Raw genomic sequence first — 20906 nt, 5'->3', positions numbered from 1 at the left:
GAACTGCTGCAGCCAACAACTTCTGTCGAGCACACACTAAATTCGGTGTAGGTGCCACAAGGAGCCCAAATCATTAAAATCAGAGTGTGCACTCACTGCCACGGTGCGGGTTCGGTTACCGAGGCTGTGCAGCACTGCAAAAAATTCTGCAAGAAGTAAGTTTGGCCAGACGCCGCATCTGCCCCAGGATCAAACTCCTGAATTCACAAGCCAAACAAGAAATGTCAGGCAAGAGATAAGAAAGTTCTGGCGAATTTCAGAATAAAATCAACCTGCTTTTACTGCCACTAACGGTGTGTGCTCTCTTTCATCCTATAGACTTGAAAACTGGCTCAGAACTTTTTTGTTTAGCTGTGTTTCTCTCTTAGATGAGGCAAATAAAGCAGCTAGTACTGCCATAACCATTTTCCTTTTCTCTCACATTGAAAGTATTCCTAGATCAGTGCGTCTGTGTTCTTTTTGTATGTCTGCTCCGTTTTCTTCAACCCCTAGTCGGTCATGGCAGATGAACGTTCAGACTGACCCTGGTTCTGCTGGAGGTTTGTTCCTGTCATCGGGAAGCCTTTCTCTACATGCATGCTTGGTATGAGGGATTGCTGCAAAGCCAGCGACACAATGCAAGCCACTGTCCACTGTCACTACAGTACATACTCATCCAGGAGGACTGAATGCTGCAAGTTAATGACTTGATGCAGTATGCTGGGTTTGAAAAACGTTTAATCAATCTGTCCATATGATTTGATAGATTGACATCGTAAAGAGCCTTGAGATGGCATGTATTGTGAATTGGTGCAGTATAAATAGGCTGAAATTAATTGAACTGAATTGACACACTTGTTTTTGTGCTCCTCCTCTGTTTGCCACCACACACGCTGAACCAAATACGCTTATCTCGGTCTCAACAGAGCACAGGACATGGCTCCACTAATCCATGTCTTAAGCCTGCACATCTTCAGCAAACGGTTTGCAGGCTTTCTTGTGCATCATCCTAAGAAGAGGCTTCCTTTTGGGACGACAGCCACGCAGACCAATTTGATGCAGTGTGAGGCGAATGCATGGTCTGAGCTCTGACAGGCTGGCACCCCACCCCTCCAACCTCTGCAGCACTCATTTTTCTGTTTTCAAAAAGAAAGCCTCTGGATATGACGCTGAGCACTCAACCTCTTTGGTCGACTTGTTCTGATGGGAACCTGTCCTGTTATAAACTGTTCTAGGGCCTTGGTCACTCTGCCGCAGTTTAGTTTCAGGGTTTTGGCAATCTTCCTGTCACCTAGGCCATCTTTATGTAGAGAAATTAATTATTTTTAGACCATCAAAGAGCCATGTTTAACTTCCAGTGACCACTATGAGAGAGTGTGAGAGCGATAACACCAAATTTAACACACTTGCTCCTTATTCACACCTGAGACCTTGAAACACTAATGAGTAACATCCCACCAGGGAGGGAAAATGGCTAATTGGGCACAATTTGGACACACTTAGGGGTGCATTCACTTGTGTTGCCAGCATCTTAGACACTAATGACTGTTTGTTGGGTTAATTTGAAGGAACAGCAAGTTTAAACTGCTAGACAAGCTGGACACCAATTACTTTGTATTGTATCAAAATGTTAAATCTTCAGTGTTGTCCCACGTAAGGACATCATAAAATATATACACAAATACAGCGGGTTACTGACCTTTGCGAATTACTGGTTTATATTACCCAACAGTCCTAAAATTATCCATAACAGAAAAAAGTCTCAAAGTCAACTCTTGCTGAGAGCTAAACTCGCTACATAGGTCAATGCTTTGTCCAGTCCAGTACAAAACAAAAATATGACAAGCCCATTTTCTTTGGAAATTCAAAAGCGTGCAAGCTTTCTTACTGCAAGACTGACTTTTTCTGCAGCTAACTTTAAAAAACAACAACTAAACTGTATAGTTTACACATGATCAGGAACTTGATTTGCATTCCTTCAGTGTGCGGCCCCTGTAGGGATTGTGCTCTTCCAAGCATCACTTTTGTCATTTGTCCTGAATATAAAACAGTGATATTAGCTCCTTGAGCAGCATGCAATTACTTTGGATCCATATATAAAAGTAGAAAGCAGTATGCGTGATAACATTGGTTAGATGACTCATCACAATTGGTCAATCTAAAATAACAATTCAAGGCATCTGGTAGAAACATGTTTGGTTTGTGTTTCCTTTTACCACATCCGTTTCAATCTTGAAAACAATACTTCAGGGTTTTCCGTGCACCAAAAACATATTGATAAAGAATGACATTTACACTGCAAGGTGGGAAAATGTCATCTAACGTCTAACATTTGATACACTTTTGAAAATCCAATATCAATGTCAGATGTATGTTTTTTGTTTTTTTGTTTTTTTACAGGATATGAGATTACAAAAGATTAATGCAATGAAAACGTAATGATATGGTGTGAAACGGAGACAAGGGTTAGGAACCTAAGAGACAAGGCAGAACTGGATGTAGAATGAAAATCAGCTGAACAACGAAAATCTGCCTTTATTCTGACTCTTTTCAACAAAATATATTTCTAGTACTTTTATCTCTCTGTCCTTTAACAACAAAATCATCTACGTTAATGTATCAGGAAATAAAAAAAACTGTGGAAAATGAAATATCTCCCTCCACACTGCACTTTCTTAAAAAATGTGCGTGTGTGTCCATGTCCGGAGGCTCACATGGAAATGTTATAACCTGTCTTGAAAAGTAAGACGTTTGATGATAAATGTCAAGTCACTGTGGCAGGTTGTGGTGCTGGTGGCTGTACTCACAGGTTCATTTAATGTGTAACATAAAAGCAAAACATCATTTCAGCATTTTTTGATGTTGCGGATTTTGCCAGGGGGTGTGGGGTTACGGAGTGTAATTTTTTCCCCACAGTTGTGTTCTTTTCAGGAACATGTGCACTCAGATTTGTTTTATCCGTGCATCAGTGAGATGTTTTGCACATACCTCGTTTGATGTTATCCTAGTATTTAGGATGTAGGACTGCCACAAGTCCTACAGAGGCTTTTCATTAATTGACAGTTGTGATGTAGCAGTAAGGCACCCATAGGATGTAGCAAATAAAACTACCTGAGTTTTTGACTTTTTGTTTGTGACAGACTTCAGTAGGTTGGTTTGAGGTTCTAAGAAACAGTGGATAAAATGTAACCATCCAAATGTTGAGCCACCAGAGTAATGGGTCAGGCATCACAGCAAACTCCTAACGCCTGAATATTCTTATTCTGCTCTAACAAATTAGTGAAGGGATAGCCATTTACTTTGTGTTGAAAATCAGGCATATGTGAAAATTCGTGAAAGAAATTTCTTCTCCAAAGAATAGGACAAGTACAGATGCTGCCTTTCATAAAGAAAAAAAAAGTCCTTCCCTCTGTTGTGTAGGTTAAACCCAGAGCAACCATTATTACAACATGACTTAAAATAAATCTCTTGGTGAGAAACATGGACTTGTTTCAAGCCAACATGTCTGCTGGGAAACAGGCCAACACATGTTTTCTGTATTTATGTACTGGGGAAAAAGCTGTAAAGCAACTTAAACTTTAGCAAAAGTTTCACCCACACAAGAAGTGAACAATAGGGACACAATATTCGGTTTTGATGCATATTTAGAGGTTTTTCAAATCAAAAAGGCTGCTGTTCACAAGCTGTCCTTCAAATCTTGGATGTGACAGCTGTGCTGGTTGTGTATGCCGTGATGATGATTATGCATCTGTGTGGCTCTGAGATGATACAGGAGCTGATGGCATAGCTTGATTGCAGCATCCAAACAGATTTGGAGCACCTGGTACCAGATCTTTTTTAGATAGGCAATTTCCATCTTCAACATGAAAAGTTGATATCTTTTTTCTGTTCGCTCCTCTCTGAAGAGCCTTTTTTTATTTATATAATTTTCTACTAAGTTATTTCTGTACCAAATATATACATTAGAATAACTATGGCTAGCAATACACATGTGTATTGGGTTTCAAGGTGTTTTTTTTAGTATAAGCTCAGATTAATGCTACTCAGTGATGCTGTTGGTAGCAATGTTGCCTTGTGGAGGGAGAATTTTGGGTTTGAATCGTGGTCTGGGGGTCTTTCTGCGTGGCGTTAACATGTTTGCCCTGTGTGGGATCTCTCTGGTTACTCCCACCGTCCAAAAGCATGACTGTTAGGCTAATTGATTACTCTAAATTGTCTTCAGATCTAAGTGTGCTGGATGTAAACCCCTTTCACTATTAATACCCTGTTCATTTTGCTGTTTCTTTTTATTTTAGTCTAAAGCCGTTGCTAATTTGTAACACAATCATCATAAATGCTAAACTCACAATTCTCAAGAGAGAAACAAACATGTCTAGTCCCGACACATCAACAGAACATTGCCCAGCAAAAGCAGAATTTTTTAAATGTAGCAGCCAATAAACAAAACACAAAACTATATTCACACCCAGCAAATAAGAATGACGAATCAAAGTTGATACTTATTTGACAAATAGCCAAACAAGCTTTTTACCAAAAAACTTACACAGGAAAAAGTAAACTATTGTTTTAATTAGGGGGCCTCTTTCTACCAAAACTGAACTGTAAAATGAAATAACTGCAGAAAAGTGACATTTTGTACTCTAGAGTTAGAATATTTAGCTGAATATGAAACAATTACTGACCACCTCAACCAGTAAAAATAAAAAGCCTTAAACGTTGTTTTGCCTGGATTAATACACCTTTCTTCACATCCGACTGAAATCTTTCAACAGCATTCAAAATCTGCTTAAGCGTCCAGAGCGTCTTTCAGAGGTTGTCTGGGAGGCATCCAGAAACAAACAGCACGCTCACCAGGACACATGATGGAGCATCCACATTCCCTGACTGTCTCTGCAGGCAAGAAGCTTACATGGTGAGGTTGCCATGGCTCATTACTGTAGTGACAACATATATTTTACATACACACTGGATGCTGAGAGGCCAAGGAAAGTTGTGACTCCTTCATGCTGCAGGTCCAAGGCTAAATGTACAGTGGAGGCAGTAGGATTAATCTAATGTAGTGTGAGAGGTACCTATAGACGGCACAACCATGTCCCTGTTTTCTCTATGCCATCGCATACTCTGATATAATCTGTTTCTCATTAGTCCATTTATAAACATTTATTTGTCATATGTAATTACCCCATGTAAAATTGATAGACCGACGCTATTAGCAAACTGAGTAGACATCGTTTGATGCTTTAAAGCAATGAGGAGATGATGTGAAAGGAGACGGGGAGATAAATAAAGAGAGAAGACATGGGGATGGTAATGAGATGGTAATGAGACAGATAAGTCCTAACACAACCCTGGTCCCTCAGGTAAGGCCCTCTCGTTAATTTGTCGGGAGACGGGAAGCAGAATGACAAGCGGAAAAACTGCATATCAAACACATAGCTGGTCAGACAATGGTGAGAACTGACGGATAAGCACAGACATAAATCAATAGACTGGAGGACAAAGCAAAGCAAGGCACTGGTGGACTAATGTCTACATTAGAGATGGAAAAAAAGTATAACAATAATGCTGAAGCATCAAAAGACTTAAAATGTGATCTGAGCATAACATGTTTGTGAATTGATCTTAGCTAAGAAGCAATCTAGGTATGTATATATATATATATATATATATATATATATATATATATATATATATATATATATATATATACAGAGAGAGAGAGAGAGAGAGAGAGAGAGAGAGAGAGAGAGAGAGAGAGCGAGTCCCTTTAATTTGTACGAGTCCTAATATTAGTCTAATTATATGGAATTTAGATGATTGCTGTTTATGTTTTCTAAAACCTATATTGACTGGGGCCAAACAATTCAGTCTGGCATTTCAGTCTAGCATGACTTTCTATATTACCAATTTATTGGTGAGGAATGGTCAGTGCACTGAGTCGTGACTGTGATTTATTCACGTTTATTGATAACAATTACGTTTGTAACAGCACTACAATGCACTGACAACTGGAATGAGAAGATAAACCTTGTAGAAACAAGGAAGCTTACTTAAGTGGTGATTTCAGTAAAACTAAAGAGAAAATTGCATTATGGTTTGTTGTAAATCCCTGTTTATGGCTTTCTCAAAGTCAGCCCAGAGGGACGACGATCAAAACAGTTGCAATCATCATAATGGTTACATGTAATCATCCAGAAGGTATTTTTTTTTTCAGAAAGTATATATCAAGCTTTTATCCAGGAGTGTATTTAATTTTCCAGGTGCATTTTATGCCCATGCTTGCTTATCTGGGTCAGGTTAAAATATGTGTCAAAGTATCAGGCGCCGGATGGAACCAGGCAGCTCTGTAACTCAAGCTCTGACTTAAAACGGGCCCACCTGCTTCACAGCTTACAGGTTCTGGCCCCAGCTCAAAACCTGAGCGCTTGCTTCTGGAGAGATGAAAGCACAAAAAGGATTATAGGTTTCATTTCAGTTCATTGACATTTTTTATATTTTATAGGGTACGTTTAAAATATTTTAAAGTTTTAAAAACATGAATGATTGTACACAAACACAAAAGCATGATCTCTGTATAAACACACACACACACACACACACACACACACACACACACACACACACACACACACACAATCATGAATCTTTGATATTTTCATCAAGAAAGGTGCAATTTACAATTTTTATCCCACCTGAGAAGAGAGCGAAATGGGAATAAGTAGTTTGAAAAGGAAATAAAAGGAAAGGAGTGCAGTAGGAAGTCCATTTAAGACGAGAGCCTGATGATTAAATTCAGTCATTGGCAGGAGTGGGTTGGATAACAGACTGAGTCCGGTGTAAAAAATGTTCCTTCAGCACCATATTGTTACTCAGCTAAAACTGGGATTTAAAAATTGCAGTAAAACATAGAGGAACATGCCACACTGTGGCCTCTGGTGCTTCGCCTGTTTTATTTGGGCAACCATGGCTTGAAAATTCCTAGAACGATTGTTTTATAGAGCGCTTACCAGCATGACAATGGCAGTGACGAATTTCTTCACATGCACATAACCTACAACAGTGAACATCACTAAGCTTTTTAATATGCATGTTCAATTAAAATTGAACAATTTTAAACAGACCAGCACCAAATAATGCATAAATGTGCAGTGGAAAGAAACTGTTTTTTTCCCCCCAAAAAAAGATTATGTAAAGTGAGCCATGCATTCCTATTCAGTTCCTCTAGCAAAATAAGACCCTGTGCTACATGAGATCCACGGCTCAGGTTGGAGAGCATGTTTGTCAAGACAAATATCAGTCATGCAACCCAAAAAATCTGGCCTGTATGGAGGAGTGGCAAGATTGTTGAATTTTTGAAAGGATGTCATAAGAATTCCATTCTGGAGTTTGTGACAAGTCATGTAAATGACCCTGCAAATCCCCCAGACTTTCACTCTGGGTTCTTGAACAAAACCCTAAGCTCCACAATGTTCCCCGGGCGCCGCACAGTGGCAGCGTACAGCTCCTTAACGGATGGGTTAAATGCAGAGGACAACTTTAATTGGAATATGTGACAATAACAAATAAACATAATAAGGCTAAAGATAGTAAATTAATCAAACAGGTTGAAGCAGATGCTCTGGTCAAGTGAGAGCACAATAAAACTCAACAGTGGTTGGCCAGCAGGAGAACAACCTAATAATGCAGCTTCAGTAGGATAGTTTACTGTACATCTAAACACATTCATCTAACTCTACTTGAGAACACGTGGCGATACTTGAATATTGATGTTCACAAACGCTGGGCACCCGCTCTGTCCAAGCTTAAAAGATGTTGCAAAGAAAAACGGGTAAATAAAAAAAAAACAGTATTGAGCCTCTAGTTCAAAAGTCAGAAGACTTGCAGAGAAGAGTGTGGTCTGAAATGTATCGTCTCAGTGGGATGAATACATAGGAACGCCATGTTTGTGAGATTTTAATTTGTAACAAAAATTTAAAATCTTGAAAACATTTCACATCAAAGTAGTTGAAGCGGGTAAAGATGTACACACACCAGCCACCTCACCTTAAACTCCGTTTCGATGTTAGCCAGTCTTGCCAGTTCGTTGCTGAGCTCAAGGGCTGTGAGCACGGGGTCCTCGCTGCTCAGAGACAGGTAGGCTGCGCTGGCCAGGCCCTTGTACGCATTCATCCTGGAGCGTGAGTGACTGAAAGAGTCCTTCTTCTGTCTCTCCACACATTCTAAGCATTTGCAGAAGTAGTCGTGAGGCCTTTCTATGCGGGCCCCCTTCGTCAAGAGGATGTGAACAATCTCGTACTCCTGGCAGTGAGCTGCCAGAATGACGGGCGTGATGTCGTGCGAGAAACGGGTTCCATCCTCGTCGTACGCGTAAAAGTCATCGTCCCGCATCTCCTGCTCCAGGGGGCTCAGAGCCAGACGGAGCCCTCCGCCAAAAGCGGGATGGGCGAGAATGGCCTCGACTATTCGGACGTAGCCTTTGGAGATTGCCAGAAGCAGGCCGTCCCCCACCCTGGCCAGGCCATCTTTTTTCAGCAGCAGCTCGGTCACCTCCAGGTGCTCGTTGCCAACAGCCAGTTGTAGAGCATTCTGCCCCATGTAGTCCACGCAGTTGAAGTTCAGGGTTTTGGACTCTTCTAGCATTTTGCGCACCACAGGAATGTTTCCGTACTCTGCAGCGTCCAGAAAGCGTTCCTCCTCTGCAGTGAGAGCGGAGCCGCGCTCGTTGAACATGTAGGCAGGACCCCTCACCGCCTGACGTCGCCCCTTCTCCCTCAGTGTGGTGTGCCGCCGATGCATGGCTTCCATCCTGGGAGCAGGAACAAGACGGAAAACAGAGAGTTTAGTAAAAACTGCACTTACTATAATAAAAAGAAACAAAAAGGAAGGGAAGGCGGACTTTAAGACGTCAGGAGATTTGACGATTTAGCCGTCAAGAGTCAGAGACCAGAAAAATGAGAAATATTGTTAGTCACAGAAAACTTTGATATAGTTACACAAAAGAAAAGCATTTCCCTCTCTGTGTGGATTTGGATGTCGGACATGTTTAACACAGATTTCTGTCCTGATCTCAGAGAAAAGGTCATAATAGCAACAAAAGCAATCCTGACTAAAGTAGAAAACTGCTACCAAATCGGAAAAGGTCAAAACTCCGTGCTGCCGGGAGCGTTTTGACTGGCAGGACTGAAACAATGTCAGTTCAACTGGCTTTGACAAGACAAACCCAGCAACACTCCAAACACACTGGTCAGTGAACTGGGAATCATCCATCATCATGAGCATGAAAAGAAAAACTTCTTTCATACATGGGCTTACTTAGTCTTTGGGCCATTGGGGGGAAGAACCATAGCATTAAACACAGAGGCGGCGAAAGCAAAATGACCTCCTGCTGTTATGATCTTTAATCATTTTAAAACTGCACTTTTAAAGTTCATTGTTTTCACACAGAAGCAGGTGAAAGTTTAATTTTGGTATAATTATACCTATGATAACTGTAATTCTTATATAATTACATAAAGTCCAGTTTCAAAACAAATATTGCTGCAAAATTATACACTTGTAATTTTGGTTATTTATAATTCCCCTTTTTCTCCCTCTCTCTCCCTCCCCCTCTCTCTCTCTCTCTGCGTCTGTGTGTGTGTGTGTGTGTGTGTGTGTGTGTGTGTGTGTGTGTGGACGGACAGCAGGACATATAAGATGAAGGTGAAAATGGAAACCTGCTCATGCTAGTTGTATTCACCCGGGGCTGTCTACGGATGTGGGGCTGAGAAAATGAGGAGAGCTCTCTATGCCAAAACCCATGTGCATTATTTTGGAGAGTTTGTGTATGTTTGTGCTCGTACGTGTGTGATTTAACCACATGAAAGGTCAGTAATGTATTAATTTTTCATTTCACACAATCAACAGCTCGGATTGTCAATCACGGTGCGAAGGGAAACAAACCTTTCTCCTTCTTCGTTCCTCGTATAGTCAAGGTGTCAGGCTATCCGTGCATAATGTCAACATGGCATACATCATCTGCAACATGTAATGTAAATTAATACAAACGCCCAGGGCCAATCAGTGGCTGTGTATTTGCAATGAGTTAGACGCTACAGTCTATGTTAGCAGCATTAAACCACCAGCAAAATCTAAAGCATTAAGATTCCTCATAAGCAGAGGCACAATCTGGCTGCCAGCAAATTTGGACAACATTATAGTCAAGTAATAAATTGCCTTTTCCCATCTCTTTTAATCTTGTTCTCCATCCAGATTTGATTGTTTGTGATTTGTTCTTGAAATATAAATTATTTGCATCATTTCAGTGTTGAAATCCAGCAATGTGGACAAGAGGAGGCACACACAATGGAGACAGATAGATGGAGAGAAGCTGTCTGTGTGATTTGGGGACAAATAACAGATTTCTCCCCAAAAGAGAGATTCTTTAAATTGTCAATGCACAACATGTTATGACTACATCTACACATTGCACTGAGATGTACCTAACATGAGATAAGAGGGATCATTTTTATCACTCTTGGAACAAGTGGACAGAAAACTGGCAGAGAAACAGGAAAGCGCGGCTTTTACAATAAACCACATCACACCATACATTTACAGTATGGCATCATTCTAAATTATGTTCTGTCTAGCTGTTGACCACATGTAAAATTAATGAGCCATTATTTCTCGTTTCCTGCAAAATAAGTATTTTAAAAAGAAAACGATTGAACCCAAGAAAACAGAGTCTCTGTGTGGTGTAGAAATTGGTCTAGACTGCTAGCTTCTTTATGAAAGCAACATTTTATGTTTAATTACATTTTGTCAGAAATCTACTTGTATCTGATAAAGATTGAAAGACTGAAATCAGACACTGCTAATATTTGGCTTTTAGTTGGACAATTTATCCGGGGGTGTGCAGGCTTTGCAACATTACTGGTACCACTTAAAATCTAATTATAGCTGCACGATTTTAGACAATTTTGCAGTGTCAATAATAACGAGAAATATTGTGATGACAATATACGACAATGTTCTTCTTTCCTCTCTTTGTCATCTGTACTTCTATCACTCTGTGACCTTTAGCATTTTGACGCTTTGTGTCCAATGTGAGCATCTGTTGCCAACAGTGTCTCGATACAAGTTCATAACACTTATAATATATTAACATTTTTGCAGTCTAAACGGTCCTATATTATATCAATATTACACATACTGATACAGCAATGTAAATGTATTCACGAGATCCTGAACTTTTTTTTTTTTTGCAGACAAAGAGGATAATTTTAACCAAAACACAAATAACACTGAAAATGTACAAAGGTTATAGAGAAAATAAAACTAAGATACAATAAGAAATAGTAACATAATAAAAACCACAGCAATAAATCACGGTTTAAATAAGCTAACAAACTCTTGAAAAGGAATTAAATAATAAATGCATTACCCCACCATGCTTTAAATGTTTAGCATTACCATATCATCACAATCATTCTTTTTCAGGGCTATTTATTTATTCAATATAATTTTTAGGCTTTTTTGTCTCAATCCATAATTTCTGCCCCTACAACCTCATAAATATTAATAACCATACATACACATTATCTTTATTTTTATATGCAATTATGCACGTCTTCAGCTAGTGCCACAACTAAAATAGGTGGGACACATTGTGTGCCCTCCTGGAGCAGATCTGCACAGGATCTTGAACATTTCTAAACAACTATATATTAGACAATCAACCATACGCTACTTTGACTAATGTCTGCTCATTGTTTGGGGATTTTGTTGTATAATTCAATAACTTAATTCAAGGTTTGCAAAATAAGTGGATTTACAATTCAGATCAGTCTAAATATTGATTTCTTGCCAGATCAATGATAAATGAAATGCTAATGATACTCACACAAGTCTAATTCACACCAAATAATATTTAGTGATCACTGAATGCTTATTTCTGATAGTTAAAGGAGCTATAAGTAATACTAACACCTTGTGGCTCAAATTGGTACAACAGCTTACCAATCAAAACAATCTAATATGCTGTTTTTAAACAGTGTGTTGCTGTGAATTTTCACTTAAACTGAAGCTGTGCTCTAACTCTTGATCGCTCCTCTATCAGTCCAAAAATTATTACTTCAGTGTTGTTTTATTTTTGGCACATCCATGCATTAATTTCTTCTAAGCATTTACTCAGTGTCTGAATGGGTTCATGGTGACCTAATAACATGGTGATGTAGAGCTGTGTGTCGTCTGTGTAGTTATGATAACTGATGTTACCATAACTTTTATGATCTGAGCAAGAGGGAGCTTGTAGATATTGAATAGGATGGGACCCAAGATGGACCCTTGGGGAACCCCACATATTATTTCTGTAGTCTCTCATGTAAAGTTACCTACTGACACAAAAAGGTCCCTGTCCTTTAAGAAGGATTTAAACCTGCTGTACCAGAAAGGCTGACACAGTTTTCCAGGCGCTCTAACAGAATGATCGACAATATCAAATGCTGTACTGAAGTCCAATCATACCAGCACTGTGGTTCTTCTACAATCTGGATTTATATGGATATCATTAAACTCCTTGACAAGGGCGGTCTCTGTACTGTGGTGAGCACGGAAACCTGACTGGAAAACGTCAAAGCGGCTGGTCATTGATAAGAAGGTGTTTAATTGTTGAAACACAGCTTTTTCAATAATCTTACTGATAAGGGGGAGGTTTGAGATGGGCCTGTAGTTCTGCAGTTGTAATTTGTCTAAATTGTTCTTTTTCAACTGTGGCAGACTGGCGACCTGTCCAGGGTGTACCCCGCCTCTCGCCCATTGAATGCTGGAGATAGGCACCAGCACCCCTCGCGACCCCAACAGGGATAAAGCATGATGGAAAATAGATGGATGGATGTTCTTTTTGAACAGTGGTTTGATAATTGCTATTTCAGGGACAGGGGAATACTTCCTGCCAGAAGGGTTTATCATCTGAGTCAAATCAGACGTTATGACAGGCAAAAACTACTTTTCAATTAAATTAAATTACATTTTATTTATATAGCGCCAATTCATGACACATGTCATCTCAAGGCACTTTACAAAGTCAAATTCAATCAGATTATACAGATTGGGTCAGATTATACAGATTGGTCAAACAATTCCTATATAAGGGAACCCAGTCTTAAAGAAAGCTGTGGGTAAAACATCAAGGCAGCAGGGTGAGGAATTTAGCTGGTGAACGATTTCTTCTAAGCTTTTGTAGTTTATTTGGCTGAATTGGGACATTTTGTCGAGATCATTTTTAGTTGGAGACAGTTTTAGTTCTGAACTTGATATGGATGTGCAGACTGCCCCTCTAATCTTTTGTATTTTCTCAGTAAAGAAGTCAGAAAATTCATTACATGCCGTGGTGGAGTGGAGTTCAGAAGTAACAGACACAGACCTGTCGATTGTGGCAAATAAGCTACGAGTATTTTTAAAGTTTTTGTTGATTATCTCAGAGAAGAAAGATTCCCCTGGCATTTTTTGGTTTGAAGTTATATCTGTAAAGTTACTCTTTATAGATGTCACAGTGAACCTGAAGTCTAGTCTTTGCGACACACCCTTTTTTTCACTTCTAACAGCTGGAACACTTCTCCGCAGAGATTTTTTTCTTCCCGGAAACAACCTTTACTTTAATTGGAGCAATGCAGTCAGTGATGTCTGAAACTTTAGACTGAACGTTATCAACTAGTGAATCTACTGAATTACAACACCAGGTTGAAGTAGAAGAGTAAGTTTCCGTGGCATTGTCCTTAAAGGTGTGTTTTCTTATGATGTCTCTTTGGCAACATGAGTCGTTGGAAATTATGTTTTCAAATTCCAAAAAAAAAAGTAAAAAACAAAGCAACTGGACTTGTTTTCTGTAGTTGAAGACGTTTCGCTTCCTCTCCCGGAAGCTTTCTCAATTCAAAAAGTCTGGAGTAATGTGGAGTAACAAGCTTTATACCATTGCCCAACAAAGGCCTTGCAATGGCTTAGATAACATGCAAATTTAATCTAAACAAGTCCACCCCTTAGTAATGGGCAGTCGTTAAAACCACTAAAGCCGGACGTACACTGTACGAGTTTTTCAGTCGTGGTACTTATATACATCTCAAACTGTGCGACGGAACCGCGGGGTTTAAAAAGTTCACCGCTCACGATCTGTGCGGCGCGACGCTCGGACGAGACCGGACTGCTCACACTGTACGTCGTGCCCCCTCTGGGACCGCTCACTGTGGTGGCAGAGGCAGGCGAGCGACGGTAGGTGAACAGGGAACCAGAGCAGGGGTTCGAGCCCAGCTCTGGCGAGGCCCGCAGGAGGCGTCGGGGGAACAGAGGGGAGAGAGAGGAGAGACGAGACGCATCGGCGGCCGCGTGGCACGGCAGGTCGCCTGGCCCGCAACCCACCCCCCCCAGCAAGCGGAGGAGTGCCGAAACAGGCGGCCAGCGCGTTGCGCGGACCGCGGAGGAGTGCCGAAACAGGCGGCCAGCGCGTTGCGTGGACCCGACGGCTCGCCCTCCCCAACACCGGCCGGAGGTTGCTTCAGGGACGCCCGCTTCCCTCCCTCCGCTGGCGGGGACGGAGAGGAGGGGAGGGCGCCCCCTCGTAGCTCTGCTTGAACAGCAGGATGCGCTCACGAAAACCTCACGACAGCCGACTGAATTTCAAACATGTTTGATTTTCACCGATCGTCCGATTCCTGATCGGGAGGTAGTCGTGAGAAGCCAGTCCCCCCTCCTCCCCCCCTCTACTATCAAGCTGAAATTCAGCCCGATTCAAAAAATGCTCGCACGACTGAAGAATCGGCCCGAAAAGGGGAAAAACTCGTACAGTGTACGCCCGGCTTAAGCCAGCAGATCGAACCGAAACTGGTCCACTCCTCTGTAACGAGGAGTCGTTAGGGTACATTAAATCTGCTGTACCAGAAAGAATATTCTGTTACATTTGATGCTTTCAAATGTAACAGAAAAGTGATCAGATAGGTCAACATCAGTTACAATGACCTTGGAAATGTTTAGACCTTTAGTGATGATCAAGTCTAAAATATATCCCTGTTTGTGTGTTGGTTGCTTAACATGTTGAGTTAAACCAAAGTTTCTAAGTGTGCTGCACCATTCTTTTGCGACTCTGTTTTCAGGGCTGTGAATGTGAATGTTGAAGTCTCCCACAATAATTAAACAGTCATAATCAACACAAATTGCAGATAGGTCATTAAAATAATTTAAAAAGTTTGATTAGGACTTAGGAGGCCAGTAAACATTCAAAAACATAGCTATAGGCAGTGTTACTTTCATCCCAGCTGACAAATGATAATGATTTAGACTGATTTTATAGTAAATATCTCACTTGTAGCTCATTTAAGTGTGAACATTCATGATACCCCCACTTATTGCGATTTGTTTAATATTTCATATTTGAAAATATATGATTTGTTGCTCAACTAGTATAATTAATTTGTGCTGATTACATGACGTTACATGTTACTTGGAAAGGGTAAGTATTAGATAACAACAACAATAAATTACAACAATAAATGATGATAATGATAATAAGAATAAGAATAATACATGTTTTTTATCATCCACTTTACATCTGGTTTACATATGTGGACCACTTGGTGGCATGGTGTGAAAACAATCATCTCACACTGAATGTGGATAAACAAAGGAGATGACTGTGGATTTCAGGATAGATAGGAATAGGACCAACATGCGGTTACCATACTCGGAGAAGAATAGGAGGTGGTGGAGGAGAATAAATACGTTTGTTCACCTGGACAACAAACTGTACTGGAGACGCAACTGTGAAGCTGTCTACAAGAATTCACAGAGCAGACGGTAGCTGAGGAGGCTTAGGTCCTTCTTCGTTGTAACAAGATGATGCAGATCTTCTAGAAGTCTGGTGTGGAGAGTGTGATCAGCATCAGAGCAACTACTTGAAGAAGCTCAAGCTTATAAAGAAGTCTGGCTCTGTTGTGGGGACCTGTCTAGAACCTCTGGAGAGGATTTCGCAAAGAAGGATTCTACATAAGATGAAGAACATTATGGAGAACCCTAAGCATCCTCTTCATCAAGACTGTTGTACAATAACAGAGTGTCTTCAGTCAGAGGCTTCTCCGGATCAGCTATAGGACAGACCGGTACAGGAGATCCTTCCTGCAACCATCAGCATCTACAAGTATTTGAAGAAACCCGATGTGTTACACCAGCATTTAATTTCCATTTGGGATTAGTAAAGTATTTTTGAATTGAATTGAACTGCATCTCAAATTGCTACACTTAAGAGTGTAAAAAAGACAAAGGATACAATAGAATTAAATAGAAGAGCAAAATCACAAGTGAAAAATATAGTTAGGTTAAACATTTTAAGCAGCAGGGAAGTTTACCCTTTATGGGTAATAACTTTGTTGTATTGCCAGACTTGGTAGGGACAACTGCCTTGCATAGTTTGCACAGAACATCGGTCTGACTCTTTGTTGAACTGCCAAACCGGGGACATGACATTTCCTCTTTTATTCAAACCTTTCTCTAAGTGCTGTCACACTATTTTTTTTCCTTTCACCCCATTCTTCACGCCATACTTTTTTTTTATTTAAAAAAAAAACAACGAAATATCAGACCGTTCTATTGGAGGTATTTTCTATTGATATTGATCATATGTCTATATATGTTGTTACTGTTTTATTGGCCAACCCTATTTATTACAGCCTCTTTTTAAAATAACATCAACAATATGATGATAATAACATTAAAGCAAACAGAGCTCTGGAATCGGAATAGCCTCAGTATCAGCAAATCCCAATATTGGAATTGGATTGGAAGTGAAAAAATGTGGATTAGTGCATCCCTACTTGGGAGAACACACTGAGAAAAAAGGCTAATAATAAGGATGGGAAGAGCACAATATGAGCACATTGGCAGAGTTCTCTGTTATATTCAGATAAAGCATATTCTGTAAAATTGAAACATTGAATTGGAGTTTATTCTGGTTGAGAAATAAATTTAAACAAAGTTTGATCCTAATTTATTTTTAAAATACTGCATCATTGGCAGAGAGCACCTCAACGATACAGTGGCTAAGTCCTTCAGAAAGTCCCCCGTCTATAAATCTTTTGTTGCCTCAAAACTGAATAAATCTGTTGAGGTTAAGCTGAAATTGGGTTATGAGGCAAGACAATAACTAAGTTTCAATCCAACTGTCATGCGAATATTGAGCAAACTTTTAAAATGTCACAAAACAAGAAAATAGTTATTAGGGGAGTTTCCATCCACTGGTTTAGAGAAAAAATAACCAAGCTATCCAATCACCATTATACCATTATGCATGGCTGTAATAAACAGGATGTAGAGGTTAGAAACGAGCATGAACCACATATCTAAAAAAAAATGGAAAGACATTTTTGGGAATGTGTTTCAATCAGGCAAGTTATCATTGTTCCATCATGTCAACACATACTGGCAATGCTACTTGCGGTTTGAAGACGTAGAAAAAGTAATGCAATACTATGCACATTTTGGGAATATCAAGCAAGACTCTCACAGCAGAAACAGCTGATCAGTCATGTGAGGTAAATGTTCGATACATCAGAACTTATTAAGAAAATGTGCTTCCATCTCCCGTTTTGAGTATTCTCTCCTTTTTTTTGCAAAAGCTAAAAACCACCTCAAGTGAGCATAAAAATATGTTGTCAAATTGAAGAAGTTACTTCGAATTTTGTCGTTTCCATCAACCATTTTTAATGCATTAACTTAAAATGCACAAAAAAATATTAGGGGAAACACCGCTTCTTTGATCACAAACACAGCTGCAAACCTGCAAAAGAAAGTTACAAATCTTCGGCCAGACTAGAATAATCTGGTGTTAAGGCATCAATAAATAAATTAATACCCATACACCGTTATGGACTAGAACAGGAGTTCCCATAGTTATCAGCCTGCAACCCCCAAAATAATAAGACCAGAGACTGACGACCCCCTTTTGGCATGGCGGGGGTTGGCTTTTCTTTTTTTCTTTTTTGGAAATTAAAGTCATAAAATAGTCAGAACATAGTGCTAATTTTATGAGAACTCTTACACAAAAGTACAGTCTTCCCCCCATGTTTATTCTCATAATGTTCTTTATACTTCCATTCCTTACAATATGACTTTATTCTAATAATTGCAAAAAATAAATAAATTACTGTGAACAGAGGAGTTAATTTCCACAAAAAAATAGAGGTTAGTTTCACCTTTTTGTGAGAAATAACTTGGATGTTTTCTAGTGCTGAATAGCTGTACATTAAAAAAAAAAATCCATGAATAACAAGACATTGTAAAGTCAGGAATTTGGATCATCATTTGGATCATGTCACGGCCTCACATGTTGTTTTGTGACCCCCCAGGGGTCCCCCCTTGGGAATCCCTGGATTAGAAGAATCTAAATTATTGCTTCTAAATTATATAAACTACATGATTAATGTGCTTTCAGTCATTTTGCACTTTTTTACTAGGTTTTTCGAAGTAATCAATGGCCAAGTTGAAATGTCATGTTTTGCTCTTCTTCTAAGGTTTATCTTTTACCAATAGCTGCAAAAAAAGAAGAAGAAAAAAATCAGATTATTGTGTTTCATGTCTTCATACAAGGGCAAAATCTCTATTAATTTGTACTTATCTTTTTTCCCTTATTGTTCATGTTCAGGTATCCCTTCCAGTACACATTTGTCACCTGTGTTTAATTACATCTGTCAAAATGAAACTCTATAATCGGATCTAAATTGCTCAGAATGTTGTCCTATTCAAAGCTGAACTCTCTGAGGTATGAGTGCCAGATCATTTATTATCAGTTTATGCAATCACATATGCTGGGTCATTTTCAACTTAACAAGAGATGAAGGAGAGAAAAAAAGAAAAAGGGGAAGGATTGGGTTTCAAGTCAAAATTAAGCAGAGCAAGAACAAAGTGTGAAAATTAATTTTTCTGTTCAGATATATCAGTTCCGAGATGAGTGTAACGATTACAGTCTAAGCTTCTTGCTTTGTCTAAATTAAATATGCACCTAAATATGGACTTTGCAATGCAACAAATTAGTATTTTTTGAGATCAAAGGTAATTTTTTTCAGTAGAATGTGATGCTAATTAAAAGCAGACCAGTCCACCTTATCTAGTCGCCCTTTTGGACAACTCTCATGCACGATCGCACTCAGGTGACACGCATTAGTGAGAGCCAACATGCTTCTTTTCCATGATGGGCCTTTTAAGCTGAACACTGGTCTATCAAAGAGGCAGACCAGGCAAGATCAAAGAGCCAATACAGAGGCCTGCCGTTCTCAACTTCTGATACTGACGGCTATAAGCTGCTAAATGTTCATTACGTGCCATTGTGCGTGTTCCTCTGGATCTTTGTGGAGCACTTCCACATAAGAGCAGCTCAGAATGGTGAGCCTTCACCCACCCAGTTACGTCAGAGAAATTATACTTAAGCAGAGATTCTTGGCTCAATTGGAGGCCGGTTGCAACAGGCGGTCAAAAAGCACACCCAGACCTGATTGCATTGCATTTCATTCTTTCCAGGTATAACAAGAGAACACCCTGTAGGCAAAATGTGAGTTTAATACAGCAGAGAGAGAGAGAGATTGATCACTCCTGTTATCATCTCTAGCAATAGCTAAACCTAGCACATTTCAATTATAGGGGCACAACCGGTTCAGATATTATTCAGTGAATATAGTAGTGTTTTAATATGAGATCCATTTTAAAGCAGACGTGAGTTTAAAGCATGATTTCCCACATGTTCTACCCAACTGGCTCAGTGGAAATCCTGACCTGCAGTCACTAAACCTGACCTGTACCTGTTGACAGGAGGATTTGGCATCTCTGATCACAGTACCTGAATGCAGGGTTTGCTTTCTAACTGCATGTTGTCAAAAGAAGGTAAAGTTGATAGATGTACAGACAGGTGGACTCTACACAGGCCTCGAGAATATTTACTTAAACATTTATATATTGACTAAAACTGCGAGTGATAGACAAAACCGGCAGGACTCACGATTGACGGGAGTCTGAGCTGAAGTCGGTGTCTGTTACGTGCTCAGCAGAGAAGTGGTTCCCGTAGTCGGAGAGCTCCGGTGCCCTGTGGAGTCTCTGTCCGCGGTACTGAAGGCGCTCGGTGCTCTCCGCGCCCCGTCCTCCCCACATGGGAAGCGGCTCCTCGCGCTGTTCGTATCCGACATCTGTGCGTACATCCGGCCGCGAGAGAGAGGTGCACCCGGCGTCCACGGCACGCTGGCGGAACTTTGGCGGCGTGAAATGCGTGGAGCCCCCGAGTTCCGGGCTCCCCGGAGACGGGTGGAGACACTCCGAGGAGGCGAGGAAAGGCGGGTCCGAGTCCCCAAGCAGCGGAGAGGCCGAGGAGAAGAGGTCCAGGGGCCGCGAAGTGGAAGGAGATCCTAGGGGAAGACTGACCGAGAGAGGCGGCGAGGGAGACTCCGACAGATGTGCTCTCCCGCCGCCTTCGCTTTCCTCCCCCGCGTCAGACATCGGGAGAGTCCGGCAGCGGCATGCACTTTAAAGTATTTCAGCGAAGTGGCACAAATCTTCCCGTGCTTTGCAAAGTTTCCATTGAACAAGTTGCACCTGCGCCGCGCGGCAGCCGAGAGCGAAACCCTCCACCTTCACTCAGAGGTCCGCGCGCACTAATTAGAGAGCGAGAGAGAGAGAGAGAGAGAGAGAGAGAGAGAGAGAGCGCTAGAAGCCAGACCTACAAAATGGAAGGTGAGGAACAAGGGAAATACAAACAAATATCACTTCACCATGTGAAACGGCCAGCACAAACAACTATTATTAAACGACTGTGTAAAATAAAACGTTTCTCTAATGAAGCTCTGCTAACTAACAATCAGCCAAGACAGAATGAAGAGACACAACAAGAGGAACAAATAAAACAAACAACAGTGGCTGTGTCGTGG

The 20906-nt window shown here is 40.5% G+C and overlaps 1 protein-coding gene across 1 annotated transcript in view; it reads right to left on the bottom strand.

Moving 5' to 3' along the window:
- trpc7b (transient receptor potential cation channel, subfamily C, member 7b) overlaps positions 1-20623 on the bottom strand; it is an 82569-nt gene extending 61946 nt beyond the window's left edge. The window contains exons 1-2 of the mRNA XM_012871856.3: positions 19988-20623; positions 8023-8785 (exon numbers count right to left, since the gene is read on the bottom strand). Coding sequence (XP_012727310.2) covers positions 8023-8785; positions 19988-20478 — 1254 coding nt within the window. The 5' untranslated portion in view covers positions 20479-20623. The remainder of the gene's footprint in view (positions 1-8022; positions 8786-19987) is intronic.
- Positions 20624-20906: the final 283 nt, after the last annotated feature.

The sequence above is a fragment of the Fundulus heteroclitus genome, chromosome 23, assembly GCF_011125445.2.
Source record: "Fundulus heteroclitus isolate FHET01 chromosome 23, MU-UCD_Fhet_4.1, whole genome shotgun sequence".
In the NCBI taxonomy this organism is placed as follows: domain Eukaryota; kingdom Metazoa; phylum Chordata; class Actinopteri; order Cyprinodontiformes; family Fundulidae; genus Fundulus; species Fundulus heteroclitus.
This window is presented reverse-complemented; position numbering and strand designations above follow the sequence as displayed.